General features: G+C 48.7%; 1 protein-coding gene across 3 annotated transcripts in view; it reads left to right on the forward strand.

Annotated features, from left to right (window-relative positions):
* SLC14A1 (solute carrier family 14 member 1 (Kidd blood group)) overlaps positions 1 to 16183 on the forward strand; it is a 44399-nt gene extending 28216 nt beyond the window's left edge. For all 3 annotated transcript variants that reach the window (XM_045850432.1, XM_045850433.1, XM_045850431.1), the window contains 6 exons: positions 3441 to 3569; positions 5785 to 5977; positions 8339 to 8486; positions 8681 to 8815; positions 12632 to 12681; positions 14535 to 16183. In XM_045850432.1, the coding sequence (XP_045706388.1) occupies positions 3441 to 3569; positions 5785 to 5977; positions 8339 to 8486; positions 8681 to 8815; positions 12632 to 12681; positions 14535 to 14708 (829 nt within the window). In that variant the 3' untranslated portion in view covers positions 14709 to 16183. The remainder of the gene's footprint in view (positions 1 to 3440; positions 3570 to 5784; positions 5978 to 8338; positions 8487 to 8680; positions 8816 to 12631; positions 12682 to 14534) is intronic.
* The last annotated feature ends 513 nt before the right edge of the window (positions 16184 to 16696 follow it).

The raw sequence follows: 16696 nt of genomic DNA on the forward strand, positions 1-16696 counted from the left end.
GCTGGGCCTTTCATGGTGCCAGATGTTGCCAATAGCTTCTATTTCCCAATTATAACATGGGAACCGTTTTGACCAGGAGTAAGACAGTTTATGACCCATAAGACCGTTTCCAGAAGTGAGGTTAGCAAGTGCCCATCAGTAGATAGGTGGATAAGAAAAGCTGTGGTGCGTTCACACGAAGGAATGCTGCTCGGCAGTGGAAGAGAAGGAGACCTTGCCTTTTGCGGAGGCACGAATGGGCCGGGAGAGGAGGACTGAGCTGGGTGGGGTGGGCCAGTCAGAGGGGGACAGGTACCACGTGATTTCACTTATCTGTGGAGTCTAATGAAGAGAATAAACTAACAAATGAAATAGAAAGATTCTTGGCTGTCAGAGGGGTGGGGGGAGGGGGCTAGGTGAAAAAGATAAAGGGATTAAGAAAGAAAAAGAAACCCTCACAGCCAGACGATGGTATGGTTGTTACCAAAGGGAGGTGAGGGTGGGGAGAGGGTCAAGTGGGGATAAGGGGTGATGGAAAGAGACGTGACCTGGGCTGGTAAACGTACAGTATAATACACAGATGATGTGTTATAGACTTGTACACCTGAAATCTATATCATTTTATTAACCAATGTCACTCAATACATTCGATTAAACATAACATTCTCTTAGAATCCAGCTATGGGGCCAGACCAGACTCTCAACATAAGAAACGTCCAAACCTCTAAGAACTTTTATGAGGTTTTTTGTGTGTGTGCCAAACTGACCATTGCTGGGAAGCCAAATCTCAAGGCATTGAGAAAATCTTCAGAAAATGGCAGTTTTACCACTTTTTTTATACATCAGAATCAAAGGGGAAGGCGTAAGGGGGTTACATGAAGTCCTTTGGTGATGGGTCAGGAAGATGCAAGAAAGCAAAGTGGGTGAACCTCTGGGGCTGGATAAAAAGTAAGATGCACAGACACACACTTCTACTAGGTGGGTGTAGGGTAGTTAACAGTTAACAACTAACGTGATAATGACAACGAGGAGGGGATCTGTGCCCTCTGCTCTGGTGCAGTGTTTGCGCCCTGAGAGCTCTGGAAAAGGGAAGTTACCCTGACCTTCTGAGGGTATGTTATCCTAGATGCAAAAAGACAATAGGCTCAGATAAGGTAATGATTGGCCTTTGTCCAGGATGATACCAGCCCAGCACAGGACTACACGTCATGACTCACTTTTCATTAGAAAGTTGTAATTCCAGACCCTGTGGTTGCTTTAGTTCTCTGTGTTTGTAAGGCCGCCATGCGGGCCTCCCCTGAGCTCAGCAGGTTTAGCATGTGGCCCCTTTTTCATCTACAGGACAATAACAGGACAGGCAACTGCTGGGCCGAATAATATCACGACAGGCAGCCCCCTGGCTGAGGTATATTGCAACAGGCAGCTACTACTGCAACAGACAGCTCCCCAGCTGGGCAATATCACAATAGGCAGCTACTACCACCAGACTCAACTTCCTGGCCGGGCAATACCGCAGCAGGCAGCTACTATCACGAAAGGCCACTTCCCTGCCAGGCACTCACACGAGAGGCAGCTGCTATCTGAAGAGGTGGCTGCCCGGCCAGGCACTGTCACAAGAAACAGCAACTGCCAGGAGAGGCAGCCATTACCACCACAGGCATCCAGTATCACAAGAGGCAACCACTGTCACAAGAGGCGGACACTGCCGCAGCAGACAGACACTACGGCAACAGGAGTCCCCTATGACAACAAGAAGGCACTATTGCAAGAAGCAACCACTATCACAAGACACAGCCACTACCATGACAGGCAGCCAGCATCACGAGAGGAAGACACTGTCAGGAGAGGCAGCCAGTATTGCAAGAGGCAGCCAGTATCACGACAAGCAGCCAGAATCATGACAGGCAGCCACTACTGTGAGAGGCAGGAAGTTCCACAAGAGGAAGACGCTGTCATGAGAGGCGACCAGTATTGCAAGAGTCAGCCAGGATGGCAAGAGGCAGTCACTATCTCGAGAGGTGGCCACTATTGCGAGAGGCAGCCAGTGTCGCAGCAGGCAGCCAGAATCATGAGAGGCAGTCGCTATCTCAAAAGGCAACTACTGTCACGAGAGGTTGTCTCTATCACGACAGGAGGGCACTATCACGACAGGCAACTACTATCGCAAGAAGTGGTGTCCATCACGACAGGCAATTACTATATTGAAAGGCAGTTACTACCACAAGAGGCATTCACTGTCGTGAGGGGCAACCCCTATCGCCAGAGGAAGATGCTAGCGCAACATGCAGCCACTCTCAGGAGACAAAGACACTATCATGACAGGCAGCTACAATTGCGAGAGGCAGCCATGATCTCCAAAGGCAACCACAGTTGTGAGAGGGCACCACCACAACAGGCGGTCACTGTCACGAGAGGAAGACACCACCACAACAGGCAGCCACTTCCACGACAGGCCTCTGCTGTCGGGAGAGGCAGCCACTGTCACAACAGGCACCTACTATCGAGAGAGTTAGCTTCTACCGCAACAGCAAGACATTATCGGGACAGGCAGCTACTACTGAGAGAGGCAGCCACTATTGCCAGAGGCAACCACTGTCATAAGAGGAAGACTTTATCGCAAGAGGCAGCCACTGTCTCAAGGGACAGCTGCCCAGCCAGGAGCAATCACGAGAAGCAGCTGGTATCACAAGAGGCAGCCACAGGGGCCAGACTATGTCACGACAGGCATCTACACAACCTTTCCCATAATAGGTAATGATAGTAAGGGGGAAAGTACAATATGGTTTCCAATGGGGGAGTGGGGCAGGAGGTGAGGTTAAGTGCCGAGAAGCAAAAAGGAACTCAAGAATTAGGTGCTAAATACGCACCAAATTCAATGGAGTAGTTTGCCAAGTTAAAGAAAAGTAATTGTTTTTCTTTGCAATAACTTGGAAATGTATATCTAGAGACAACAGAATGGAAGCACAGGAAGACGCAATACATGCTCAGTTGGAAGGTTAATGTTCATAAGATCAAAGACACTATGAAAGTGAATTTACATTTCAAGGCTCTTACATCTCTCACCAAGAAAACCAAACTTTGGGAACAGTTTCATCTAAAAGCTTTATTTGAGTCAGAGGCTCTTAATGATTTAAAAGAAATAATCGCTTCCCGAAGGAAAGGCTAAAAGGAAACAACCAATTCCCTTGCTGGTTTCTCTTTCTCCCCTAGATGCTGGAATTCTGTCTTCAGCCAGGATGTCTCTGCAGAGGGCTGCCCTGTGGGCACATTTGTATTTTTTCTGTGTATATTTTATTTTTCTATGTTTTTGTTAGTATTTGGCTTCTATAGACTTTGAAATAAATTTCCAAATATCTCATTTTCAAATGTGAATATGATCTGGAATTTCATAAATGTCATTAGCACGCAAGTCCGGCCAGCGTCCACCCAGGAAATGCCCATGCTGTGTCTGTTGCCCACAGGTCAGCAATTGCAGCAGGAATGCACGGCTACAACGCCACCCTCGTGGGAATACTCATGGCTGTCTTTTCAGACAAGGGAGACTATTTCTGGTGGCTGTTATTCCCCGTATGTGTTTTGTCCATGACTTGGTAAGTTGTACCCGGTCTTCAAAATGCTTTCTAAAAACATCTGTAGTCGGGGGCAGGAGGGATGGACAGTTTCTTCTTAATGGGGGCAGGGTCTCAGTTCTGCAAGATGAGCAATGCTCTGAGAAGGGGTGGTGGTGATGGCTGTACAGCAGTGAGAATGTACTTAGTGCTGCTGAACTGCACACTTTACACTGGTTAGCTGGTAAATTTCAGATTATGTATAGAATACAACTTGAAGAGAAATAATGTTTTTCTTCTTATTTTTTTCAAACTAGAAGGGACTGGTTGACTTAGAAAGTCACAGAGGTGGAAGACAGGAGAGGCAGAAGGAAGGGGCTCAGGAAAGGAGTTACAGAGGCAAGAGAAGGGCCTTTGGACCCTAGTGAGGGGGGGTGGGGCAGGGAGGCGATGGTGACGTGCCTGGGGGAAGGGAAAGGGGAATGGCACGGCATGCCCCCGGGAGGGAGAGTGAGAATTTTTTCAATTTTAGATTCAATTTATGTCTATTGGAAAAGGAAACATTAAAATACACCGATGCGCCTGGCCCTTCATACCACCTCCCCAAGATTCTCTTGTAATTGGTCTTGGTTGGGGTTGTTGCCTGGGCCTTGGGAGGGTTTTGGGTTTGTTTGTTTGTTTTTTTAAATACTCACCCAAGGACATTTTTCATTACTTGCTTAGAAAGAGGGGGAGGGGAGAGAAAATAACATGGACGTGAGAGAGAATTAGTTGGTTGCTTCTCATAGGCTCCCCACCCAGGGGTTGACCTCGCAACCTAGGTATGTGGCCTGACCGGGAATCGAACCCGCAGACTTTTGGTGTACAGGACAATGCTCCAACCAACTGAGCCACACTGGCCAGGGCCTGGGCGTTGGGAGTTTTAAAGACCCCCGGAAGGTCCTAAAGTACAACCAAAGTCGAGAACCTTTCACTATGTCAGTGGTCCTCAAACCTGCGCTCTGTCAGAACCACCTGCAGGGCGGCTTGAAATGACTGCTGCTCCCTCCCCGGAGTTTCTGACTAAGTTCCTCTTGGATGGAGCCCGAGAATTTGCATTTCTAACAAGAGCCTGGACACCACTGATGCAGCCAGTCCAGGGACCCCACTTTAAGCATCTCTGTGCCTCTAGGAACTCCCCTTAAAAACACTCTTACTGAGGAGTGATGTCAGCAGCATGGCAGAGTGAGAAAAGATTTCTTTCCTGAATTCAATTCCTTTTTTTAAAAAAAAAAACCCTGAATTCCTCAAACTAGTTTCTATGTTGATAATATCTTAAATCCTTTTTCAGAAACAAACATTTCCTTCTTACTGTACCGTATTTAGAATATAAAACACTAATACCCACACAAATGAGAAGTAAAGCCCACCGTGGACAGTGTTTGCAGGAAAGCCACCCCCTCTGGCTGCAACTGCAGGTGTCTGGGGAGAACCTGCCAGCAGAGCCAGCCTGCACAGGAGGTAACTTCCGGCCTGCTCGGAAGAACAGGTTCAAGGTCAGGAGTCACTGCCTGGGAATGCTTACCACACCACCTCCCACAGCCCATGAATGTGGAGTTCTGATCTTAAAGTGATCGCCCTTTGATAATGTCAACAAGTGAGCACGTAAAAGGGTCCCAGAGACCCACAAATCCAATCCCCCAGTTTACAGACGGGGAAGCTGAGGAGCAGTGCCTCACCCAAGGTCACACAGCTGTCAACTGCTCGAGGACTTCAAACACTGCCCCCTGAGTTGAGGACCTGTCTCATCCAGCACACGTCACCTGCAGTTATTCCTGAGATAGTTGTTTATCTTTTTCAAGAAGACATATACTAAAGTCTTGTGCAGATGATAGACAAGTTCAAGAATGTGGTTACCCCTGGTGGGGGGGGGGGTGGCTTTAACTGTGCAGATGTTTTATTTCATATGCCTTAAATGCTAGAAAAATATTTTTGAAACCTAGACTTACAGCTCACTGTGAGCAACCCCAGGTATAAGTTTTCAAAAGCCAAATAAACAGAGTTGATTTTTTGACTTAATGTAAGAACTAGTCTATGATAGGATTTATCCCTCGTATGTTTGAATTTTGTTTGTTTGTTTCTGTGAAAAAGTTTCCAACACAGCACTTTAGGGGCATGTTTTACAATGAAGCAAAGGCCTTCCGTAGCATAGAGATTCGGTTTGTCAACATGGCTGTCGCACGCATATTTCTCCATTCTGTTCTGTCGTTGTTTTTAGTCCACTTTTCTCAAGTGGGTTGAACTCCGTGTTCACCAAATGGGAACTGCCTGTCTTCACCCTGCCCTTCAACATGGCGATAACCCTGTACCTTTCAGCCACGGGACATTACAACCCATTCTTCCCAACCACCTTGATCACACCTGAAACCTCGGTTCCCAACGTCACCTGGTCTGAACTCAATGCCCTGCAGGTAAGGTACTCTATTCCTTCCCATTGCCCCCACCTCCAGAAGACACCCAGTGCCCCCCATGGTTAGTCATCCGTGGGCATCAGAGCCTTTCAGAGACTCACCTCTAGGGAGGCCTTGCTGTCCTCATTTTACCAGCCCACACATTTGTTCTGCCCCAAAGTTCTGGGCTCTAAGGGTTTTTTTTTTAAAGTGACGGTTTGGTCAAAGCTAACTTCCCCCCTCTGTACCTAAGATCTGTAGTGCTAATTCCACAGTATAGCTCCATTGGAAACCAGATGCTTTATTGCAAACTTGGTCCTTGTTTGGGCAGATGTGATGGGGGCCAGCCATTGATGCAGAGGGACCTCCAGCCTGGGGCTAAGTTCTCCGTAACCTGCCTCCTCCAACCAAAAGAACTGGCTGCTTAGTGTTATATCCACCACAGAACCTCTCCGTTCTGCTTTTCTTATGGTCAGTCTCACAGAATAGGTACAATAGTTCAGGGCCTCAAGCTTCGGTGGGAATCAGAATCATTGTTTCTTAAGTACCAATATAAACACCATCTCAGAGTCCCTTCATCGTAATTGCTGGAGATGGGGCCCGGAAACCTGTATTAACAAGCTCCCCAAATACTTGTAATGTGGGCCAGAGTCTGAGAACCACTGTCATAGGCTGTATACTACGTATGTCTTTATAGATGCACACCATTTACAGGGGACACCATTTTTAAATACCAGGTTAACCCAAATCAAGTTCCAGCTCTTCCCATTGCTGTTCATTTAATAAGTCTCCCTAAAGTCTCCTGATTATTAAAAACAAGAGAGCACTTGAAATCAGAAGAAAACCAATGAAATCTTAGCTTTTTCTCCTGTGCAAAAGACCAGCTTTCCCACTACCAGGTTATAAAACAGCTTTTGCTGTCCTGTGTGCTGAGCAATCAAAATATGTGAGAGGCTCAAGTAGTCTTATCTTCAGCTTCTTGCCCAGAAAATGAATGGGAGTTTTTGGAAATAACTCAGAAGGAAAATCAAAAATTTATTATAATTCCTCATGAAAAATGACATTGTAAAATAGTATTTATTGATCAAACTCAAATTGCATCCTTTAATACAGTAGCTGTTAGCCCTATGTGACTGTTTTAATTTAAATATAAAATTAAAATTAAAATTTACAATTTTGTTCCTTAGCCTCACTAGCCACATTTCAGGTGCTCAATAGCCACATGTGTTAGGCAGCAAAGATGTAGAATATTCCAAGGTCATGGAAAGTTCTGTTGCACAGTGCTGACCTAGGGATGTGGGGGTCTTGGCCTTCCCCTTCCTCCGAACTTCCACCTCAGTGTCCACACTTATTTCCCCATCTCACCCAACACCCCACCTCCCTGGCTACCTGAGGGATAGTTCTGCTGGGTATTCCTGTGCCACGTTCTCTCATCTAGAAGAAACAGGAAATGATCTTGTGTAGACATGAAAATCCAGGATGGGCTAGAAGAATTTAGGGTCCATCTTAGGGTAGAATCAAACTCAAAGTATATGGTTCTGAGCACTGAGCAAGGACCAGACCAGCGTTTGGAAGCCAGCACCACATCCAGCCTAATGCATGAAGGTCACTCCCTCCTGCCAAAACCGGGAGTCCCAGTGTCAGATCAGAGTCGCTGCCCCCTGAAGGTCCTTATGAAAGGCTCACCTATGACCTCAGGGAGGCATCATTTTTTTTCCAATCATTACCCGAGGATCAATATATCTATTGATTTTAGAAAGAGAGGGATGGAGTGAGAGAGACATCTATCAGTTGCCTCCTGTACACACCCTGACCAGGGATCACACCCACAACCTAGGTATGTGCCCTGACCAGGAATCGAACCCACAGCCTTTTGATGTATGGGACGATGCTCCAACCAAGTCCCCCAGCCAGGGCGGAAGGCATCTTGCAGTAAATGGCCTTGGCCATAAGGGAACTAACATGACTAATTGTGCCTATCTTGGCCCTACCAGAAGTGTTATTAGAAAGAATGACCACTTGTGCCCTGGCCAGGTAGCTCAGTTGGTTTGAGCATTGTCCCATCTACCAAAGGCTGTGGGTCAATCTCTAGCTGTTACAAGTTCAAATGTCCGTGCAAACAGGGGAACCAGGGAGGGAAGGGGGAGTTCTGAGAAGGAGGGCTCTGTGTGCACCAGGGAGGGGCCGGTGTGCCTCTGGGGATAAGGCAGAAAAATGACAAAGATTTTTCTGCAAAGAGAGAGAGAATTTTTAAAAGTAATAACACTGATCTCAAAAGATGAGATATGCTAAATCTAAAATTACTTTGTATGTGCTTGTGGGTGTCCTATGGGTTTCTGTCCAGTTGTCTTAACGACTTTATTTCCTGAATTATCTTTGCAGTTATTGAAATCCCTGCCTGTGGGTGTTGGCCAGATATACGGTTGTGACAACCTGTGGACAGGGCTCATTTTCCTGGGCGCCATCCTGCTTTCCTCCCCGCTCATGTGCCTGCACGCTGCAGTGGGATCGCTGGTGGGCACAGCAGCAGGTAAGCGGGCACCGGGAGCACCTCCTGCGCCCCGTGCATTGCTTCAGCCATCTCCTGTGCTCCAGACTGTTCGTGAGGTCTCTGCTCCCAGGGGGCCAATAGCAGTTGTAGTTGCTTCCACAGCCCCAGACCCCTTCCCCAGCATCCTGCCTTTCCTCCATCGCTGCTCTGACTCCTCCCGTCTTATCCAACAGCACTCAGTCTTTCGGCTCCATTTAAGGACATCTACTTTGGACTCTGGGGTTACAACAGCTCTCTGGCCTGCATTGCGATTGGAGGAATGTTCATGGCGCTCACCTGGCAAACCCACCTCCTGGCTCTTGCCTGTGGTGAGTATCTCGTGCATCTGCAGGGAGGGTTGCTCATGATTGCGGGATCAAAATCCAGGACAAACAGCAGAAAAGGGCTACATGAGAAACTAGGGCCGGGGTTCCAGTTTGGGACCCGTGCTGTCTAAGTGTGTGGCCAGGGCAAGTGACATCCCCTCTCTGGGAGTTTTCAGGTCGGCTCTGCCTAGCCCGGTGGTTGTTGAGACGGGAGAGCCTGTTGAGTCCCACTACCCACTGTACAATATGTGTATGTTGGAGGAGAGAAACTCAACTTGTGTTCTTCGCACTAATCATTTGACCCAAGAAACTAAAAGGAAATAAGCTAAGTACAGGGCCATGTCCCCTGGTGAATCAGGTAGAATTTTGTGCCCAGGCCCTTTGAGAATCACATCAGTCCAGCCCTTCTCAGGCCTGAGGGTGCATCAGAATTACCTGGAAGGTGTGTTAAAATGCAGACTGCTAGGCCCACCCTCAGACCCGAATTCATTGTTAGAGGTGGAGGAAGGAGTTAGCATTTCTTTTTTTTTTTTCCCCAAAAATTTGTTTATTTATTTATAGAGAGAGGGGAAGGGAGAGAGAGAGAAACATCAATGTGTGGTTGCCTCTCGAGTACCCCCTACTGGGAACCTGGCCTGCAACGCAGGCATGTGCCCTGACTGGGAATCAAATTGGGGACCCTTTTGTTCACAAGCAAGCAGGCACTCAATCCACTGAGCTACACCAGCCAGGGCAGCAGTTTGCATTTCTAGCCAGGAGTGTGAGGTGGGGCGTTGCTGGGAGGGGGGACCACATTTTGTGAACTGGCATATTAAGCCTTTCTGACCCCTGTTTTCTAGCCAGACTCAGCCAGTCCAAGCTAGAAGGGGTTCTGGAGAGCTCCACTCCAACCTTCTCCCTTTACTGTTGGGGCGCTTAGGCCAAAGGGCATCCCATGAGGTGTGGGTAACTGCAAACCCAGAGTCCACATTTACCAACAGCCTGAAGAGTTACGCCCACTACACTGCCCTGCTTCCCTTGAGTAGCCTCCAGGCCTCAGGTGAAAACAGACAGCAAGTGGTTTGGATTTGAAAAGCTAAGGACTTCCCCGACCGTCGTAAGGGGTGCTTAGCTTCCCAGAGCCACACACTCCTCATCCAGTCCTGGTAAAGGAAAGGACTTGAGCTAGTGTGCTAGACTGAAGGGAGTGAGGCTCCCTGGGGGATAGAGGGGTGGAGAGGTAGTGGAATGTGCAGAAATCACTCCAGATCTGATAGAAATATTTGTGTAGCATCAGTGTAACACCCGATTGGGCAATCCAAGGTATCTAAGTCGCTACTAAAATTGTGGATCCCTCATCGGGCGGGATTTAGAATAGATTCCTGTATTGGGCAGGGTGTGGGGTGAGACCAAGGATTTCTAAGGCCTCAATCAATTTTCACTTCCCAGTGCTGTGGCAAGGATAACAAAACTCAGGTGGCTACTTGTATGTCATTTTCCCAATTTCTTTGTAATTGCACAGCTATTTCCCCTAATAACCTTGCCAAAACTTTTTGCTCATTCTCCCATATTGGTTCATAAGCGTAGGGCAGAAGAGAAGGCTACAAGAGATTGTATGGTCACCTGAGCTCAGCTGGGTTAGAATCTTCATTCTGAGGTTAGTTGGAGGTTTCAGACCCTTGCTGGAGTGCACACCTTTATTTTTCTATGTTGGCAGCAGCAGCAAACACATATTCAACACTCAGTACTAGTGAGAGTTAGGGATTGAGTTCCCTGGTGGTTCCTGCACACAGGGAGGTGTAGCTCAGGGCAGAGGCCAGGTGAGTGGGAGAGGGAGCCCGCGGGAGACCAGCAGACGTTTACAACATAACAAGGAGACTACAGTCCAAGACACTTGGGGGAACACTACAGTTCAGAACCATCCAGGAGCTGCTCCTAGAGTAGCTGGCTCGTCCACAAGTCTTAAAAATTGAGAGGAGACATTCTCAGTGGTGGAAGGGTGGTCTGGGCCACGGCCACAGCCTCACCCTTGAAGATCAAGCAGAAACTGTTTCGGTCGCAAGAGCTGTTGATGATGTCTTGACAGACCATGGACAGGGAGGAAGTCAAAGCTGTCACCGGATGTATTTCCCCAAAGCAGAAATACCTTCATTACTTTATCAGAGAAGTAGTACTGGCTTATTGAACAAAAAACAAAAATTCAGTCAATACAGAAGAGGATAAAGCAGATTGCTATTCCCTCTTATAAGGAGGATAGAATTTGTTGGCTCCCTCTTATAAGGACCCTATGATTATATTGGGTCTGCTTGAATGACCCAGGATGATCTCCCATCTCAGGATTTCTAACTTAGTTGCCACTGCTAGGTCCCTTTTGCCATGTCAGGTAATGCATTACCAGTTCTGGGGATTAGGACGCAGGCATCTTTGGGGACCTTTACTCTGCCTACCACACCTGCCTTCCCTTGAGTAGATCAGACTGTCTTTCCTAGTTTAGCATAATAGTTAGGGCAGTTAAGGGCCCTGATCCTGGTACCAAAATTCCAGCTCTGCCACTTCTGGTTTTAATAGATGCCAAATCCACCCCACAGAGGCCATATTAATTTCCCTGCCCCCAGCAGTGTAAGAGTGTCCGTTTCATCCACACTGGGTGCTATCAGGGTTTTTCATTTTAGACATCGAGTTTTGAGAGAGGCTTCCAGCCCCTCTTGGAAAGCAAACATCACATGTCAAATGCCACAGCAAGATTCAGCTTGCCCGCACCCCGCACCCCCCGGATACTCTCAAACAAAACCAGCCCTGTCGGCCAAGGTAAACACACAGCAGGCATTGATCACAGAGGTGCTGCTCCGTGTGGCTGGATCAGGAAAGAAGACTTGGCAAACTCCGATGGGCCTGGCAATGCCGCCTTCCCTATCTCTAACCCAGAAACTGTAGGGCCAGGGAATTCTTCGGTGCTGTTGTTTATCAGTGCAAACTGTAAGCACATTTTATATCTCTTGCATGGCCAAGGTATCGTAGTAGGACTCCGCTGGGAGGGACATTGTCTATGAAAAGCAGAAACCCAGTGTTGCCCTCGGCACTCAAGGGCCCTTTCTCTCCCTCCGCTATCCAGAGCGCTGTCGGGAGGTCACCTGCGCACCATCCTGTGCGGACTTTCACTTCTGACAACGGCTTTCCCAGTCCCCCTCAGCAAGGCTGAACTGATGGGCAGCTGTGTTGTTAGATAGTCTGACACACCTGCTGTGGAGAGAAAGGCCACCTGCAACTGGAGATCACTTTGCAACAGTGTAGCAGCCTGAGACTTGAGCACCAAGACTGTGCCTTAGAAATGCAATAGGTATCAAAACACAAGAAAACCCCTTCAACACGGGCTGCTGCACCCTTCCGCTCAGAGCAGCACCTCAGTCCCATGGTGACAGGGTCGAGCAGACCGCTGCTGTTGTGGGAACACATCACTTCATTTGGGATTCACCACCTCCTTGTAAAGCACGTCTCCAAGTTGCCTTTTTACAGACGATGCAGCTAGGTTCTGAGAAGTTCAGTGATTTCTTGTATGACAAAATGGCAGAGCTGGGATTTGAAGTCAGGACTGTTTCCAAAGATGAGTCTCTCCCACCAGCATGTGAGGAAATGGAGGCTCAGAGAGGCCACCAAGCACCTAAGTGGTGGCGTCTGGATTTGAACCCAAAGCTGCTGACTCTGAACTCACACTTGTACCCGGGGTACCGGGCCAGCTGCCAAAACGGGAACATTTACGTTCCAGGTCATTTATGCCGGAAGGCAGTCCTTCCGTGCTGGAGTGAAACCCACCAAGCACTGTTCTGTCCTCTTTCCTTGCAGCCCTGTTCACGGCCTACCTCAGAGGCAGCATGTCGAACATGATGACCGTGGTGAGTTCGCTCTGACCTCGCCTTGTCTTCAGCATGATTGGTCGGTTTTCGGGGATGAGGATAACGCCCCTGAAGTCCACACGGGTGGCGTCCCTGGCCGGATCCATGACCGTGACAGCCACCACTTTCCCTGTGCTCGCACCTGTCCTGTCCTCACTCACCTTCCAGCATCACCGTACATTTGAGTCCAAATTACCATCACCGGGCTTGTTAAGAATACCAGATTGCTTGCTTGGAAGAAGTGAAACTTAGGTTGTATAATATATTATCAAATCTACACTCTAGCTGAGTATCAGGAAGTTAACTTTAGAGTATTTTTTACTTAAACACAAAGCTAGAACTATGTAGGAGTTGAGAAAGTGGGAAAGGGAGAGAAAAAATAATTGTCCAAAAACCACTTTTTTAAAGATTTTATTTATCTATTTTTAGAGGAGGGGGAGGGAGGGAGAAAGAAAGGGAGAGAAACAGCAGTGTGTGGTTGCCTCTCATGCGTCCCCTACTGGGGACCTGGCCCACAACCCAGCCACGTGGCCTGACTGGGAGTCGAACTGGTGACCCTTTGGTTCACCGGCCGGTGCTCAACACACTGAGCCATACCAGCCAGGGCCCATGTTTTTTAATCAAGCCAATCGTTGACATACCCTTTGTCATTTTAAAATCCCAGTCAGCCATCAATAGGACTTGTTTAGACCCGTGTCCTGGCTGAATTATTTAATACGCAAAATCATTGCCCATTAAGTGTACCCTGCCACCCTTTCTCAGCACTCTCCAGCCCTTGGACCTTTCCTCCCTCATAGTAGGAGGAACCTCGTACGACTTGTTCCAGGATCCCCCACCTGCCAGGGCCCTGGACTTCCTCTCCTCTTCACCCACCACGCAGGTGACACGGAGCCAGTTCCGACAGCTCCGCCCATGCGGATGTGGTCATGGCTGCCAGCGGGTCAAGACACTCCTCTCAGCAGCAGCATAGAGTGATTATCTGGGAGAGTTCTCTGGAGACACAGGATCTGTGTCTTCCTGGCAAAAAGTCGAACCACCATTACAGGCACGACAGGCAGTATACTAGAGCATCGTGGGGCCCCTTGCGTCCCAACAAAAGGTCCCAGACATCAGTCCATGGACCAGAGTGGGCAGGCTGCACAGCAGGGTGAGCTAGGGGGATTTTCAAAAGTACAGATCCTTAGGCCCTGTCCCTTGGCGTTTACTGATAGGTGCTTGGGCACCTGTGTTTTTCAACCCTGTCCCCAGAGAATCGATTCTGACGTGCAGTCAGGTTCGGGCACCATCGCACCCCAGGGTCCTCGCAGAGGGCCAGGCCTCGCCCAGCACATGGTGCATGTGCAGAACCGCACGGTCACGGGCATAGCACAGAAGAAAGTCGTACCCTCGAGTTGCTTAGAGCCTGTTTGGGAAACAGAGTGGAAAGCAGTGAAGCACGTGGAGTCCAAGACCTAGTTTGAGTGAAAGGCAGGGAGAGAGGTCACTGTGGGCCCAACAAGTCAAAGAAGGCCTTGTGGGTGTGATGAGTGGTCAGGGGCCACTGGTGGTTTGCTGAGTGTCAGCTCTGTGTGCCAAGTATCACCTTTGCACGTCTGGTGTAGGAACCTGAATGTATGAGAGGAAAGGAAGACACACAAGATAGAAACATAACCAACCGCCTTAAAGAACGGATGATGACACCCCCACTGCTAAATGCCCTGAGATCTCAGACTCAGGCTCCAGGGGCAGAAGCAGGGTCCGGGGCAGTGGCTCATCCCCCTGGCGGGCTGAGGACAGAGTGACAGGGGACGCTTCGTGAGGATTAGCTTTCTGACCGGATCTCAAAAGCACGTGGCTTGTCTCTTTCTCCCCAGATTGGAGTGTCCTGTTGTACCTGGCCCTTCTGCTTGGGCACACTGCTGTTCCTCCTGCTGCACACAAAAAACCCCAACATCTACAAGATCCCCCTCAGTAAAGTCACTTATCCTGAAGAAAACCGCATCGTCTACCTTCAGGCCAAGAGAAGGATGGCCGAAAGCCCTCTGTGAGCGCAACCTTCACCCCCCGCCGTGGTCGCAGTCATTTCTGACTAACTGCCCAGTTGGCCTCCAGGGCCCCAGCAAACCGTTGTTTTCCTCTAGTAACCGCCCCCCACTAACCCACCGGCGACCTGTTCTTCCGCTCATTTTGTAGTTTTCTTTTAGACTTCAGGAACATCCCTCAAGATGTGAGAGACCCATCCATGCGCTCTTTCTGTGGAGCTTTAAACCCTTATGGGGCGTGGGCACTAAGACTGGAGTGTATTTATAAAGCCAAAATGCTCCAGCAGAAAGAGGACGTGAGACAGAGCTAATTATTGATATTTATTGATACACTTGGTGTTCAGTTGGCTAGAGGATGTTAACAGTATTAAACATTAAACTCTGTAAGCCAACCTAGCCTTAAAGGAGTGGAATTCATGATCACGAAATCGAAGTCAACCCAGAATCCTCAGATAAGCGGCCTGGCCTGTCAGAGTCACTGTGAGTGAGCCACACGTTCCGGCTGCGGGCAACATGGCAGAGGTGCGGGTGCGGGGATGGCCGGGCCGCCCCCAGCCCCCCCCCACCCCCCACCCCCCCGGGGGGGTCCTTGGCCTTCCCGCCGCACAGCGTGGCTTGTACAGCAGATAAGCTCGGGTGTCTTCAAGCCGACAGAGCAGCAGCAGGGAGAAAGGGCTGTTGTCAGTCAAAATTATCCTGTACTGTTGCTTTTCATGGAGATTGCAAAGGCTTTTTTTAGGTAGAGTTTATCATCTTTTTCTTGTGAGAACGTCCCCTTCGCTGTGTATCAGCCCAGTATTTCGGAGCATGCAGGAGGTGCAACTGGGGAACCCTAAAGGGTTTTTCCTCTTTGGCTTCGCCGTGCTCAGTGCCAAATACACAGTGTGCTGAATCAATAAACATGAAAAGGGAAGTAAATTTACAAATAGTTTAGGGAGAAGGTCACTTCTTCCTTCTCTCAGGAAAACAAACAACCTTGGTTCCCATTTAAAAGCCCTGTGACCAAAGCCTTTTGAAACCACGACTTGGCAACAGTCACATATATTCCTGTGGAAAAATGAAAATGTCAGTGTTTGAACTGCCGTCCCTCTGGTTAGGGAATTTGCGAAGTGAGACTTGGGGGAGGGGGCGAGAAAAGCGAGCACCACCGAGGAGGACCAGGAGTCAGGAACCCGGCAGCGGCTGAGTGAGCCGGAGGCCTCCTCACTGTCTCCAAGCCCATCTTCAGAGAGGAGCCCTGCCCAGGGTGGTAATCCCGTACCTTCTCCCTGTGTGCTCACACGGACTTGTGAATAAGAACATTTTAAAGCCTTGTACATTGTCTAATTTAACTGGTATTGGTTTTCCCAAGCTATTTTTGTCACTAAGCATTAGCCTAAAATTAAGTATTTTATGAGTTTTCTTCAAGAACACTTGTATTTTTTCCTACCATTTATATAACAAGTTTCTGTGTAAGAATACAAATAAATCATACTCACAGCTTTTTTGTGTTTTGTTTAAAAGTCATACGTGCCTTTTATAGCTGTTGTGTGTTAACAATCCATGTGTGAGTATGTATTGCTCACGTCTCAAGCTACTAGACTGCTGTTCCTTACTTGTACTTGGTGGTAGCGTCAGAGTTGTACCTGAGCAAAACCTGTTCGTATTTATGGGCCCATCCCCTGGGGTGTCCTCTCAACCGTCCTCGCTCTGCACACTCAGGGATGAGAACGGGTCACTGAGGACAGGTACAGATGTGCAGGGCATGCCGCCACCACTGGAGGTGAGTGTGATGAGAGCCAGCTGCCATGCATTCCCAGACAGGCCTGGGCCCCATTGAGGCCGATACTGTGCCTTGGCCTCAGGGGCCGGCTCTCCAGCCCAAGCCGTGTGGGCTGTGCTTGTCTCTGCCACCCAAGCAGTTCTCCACCTCCTTTCATCCAGGGTTAGCATACTTCAGAGAAAGCCTGGGAAGAATGGAAACATATTCCAAGTTTCCAAGGACAGCCTGAACA

This window comes from Phyllostomus hastatus, unplaced genomic scaffold (assembly GCF_019186645.2).
Source record: "Phyllostomus hastatus isolate PE091 unplaced genomic scaffold, TTU_PhHast_1.1 phas_contig_80, whole genome shotgun sequence".
NCBI lineage: Eukaryota > Metazoa > Chordata > Mammalia > Chiroptera > Phyllostomidae > Phyllostomus > Phyllostomus hastatus.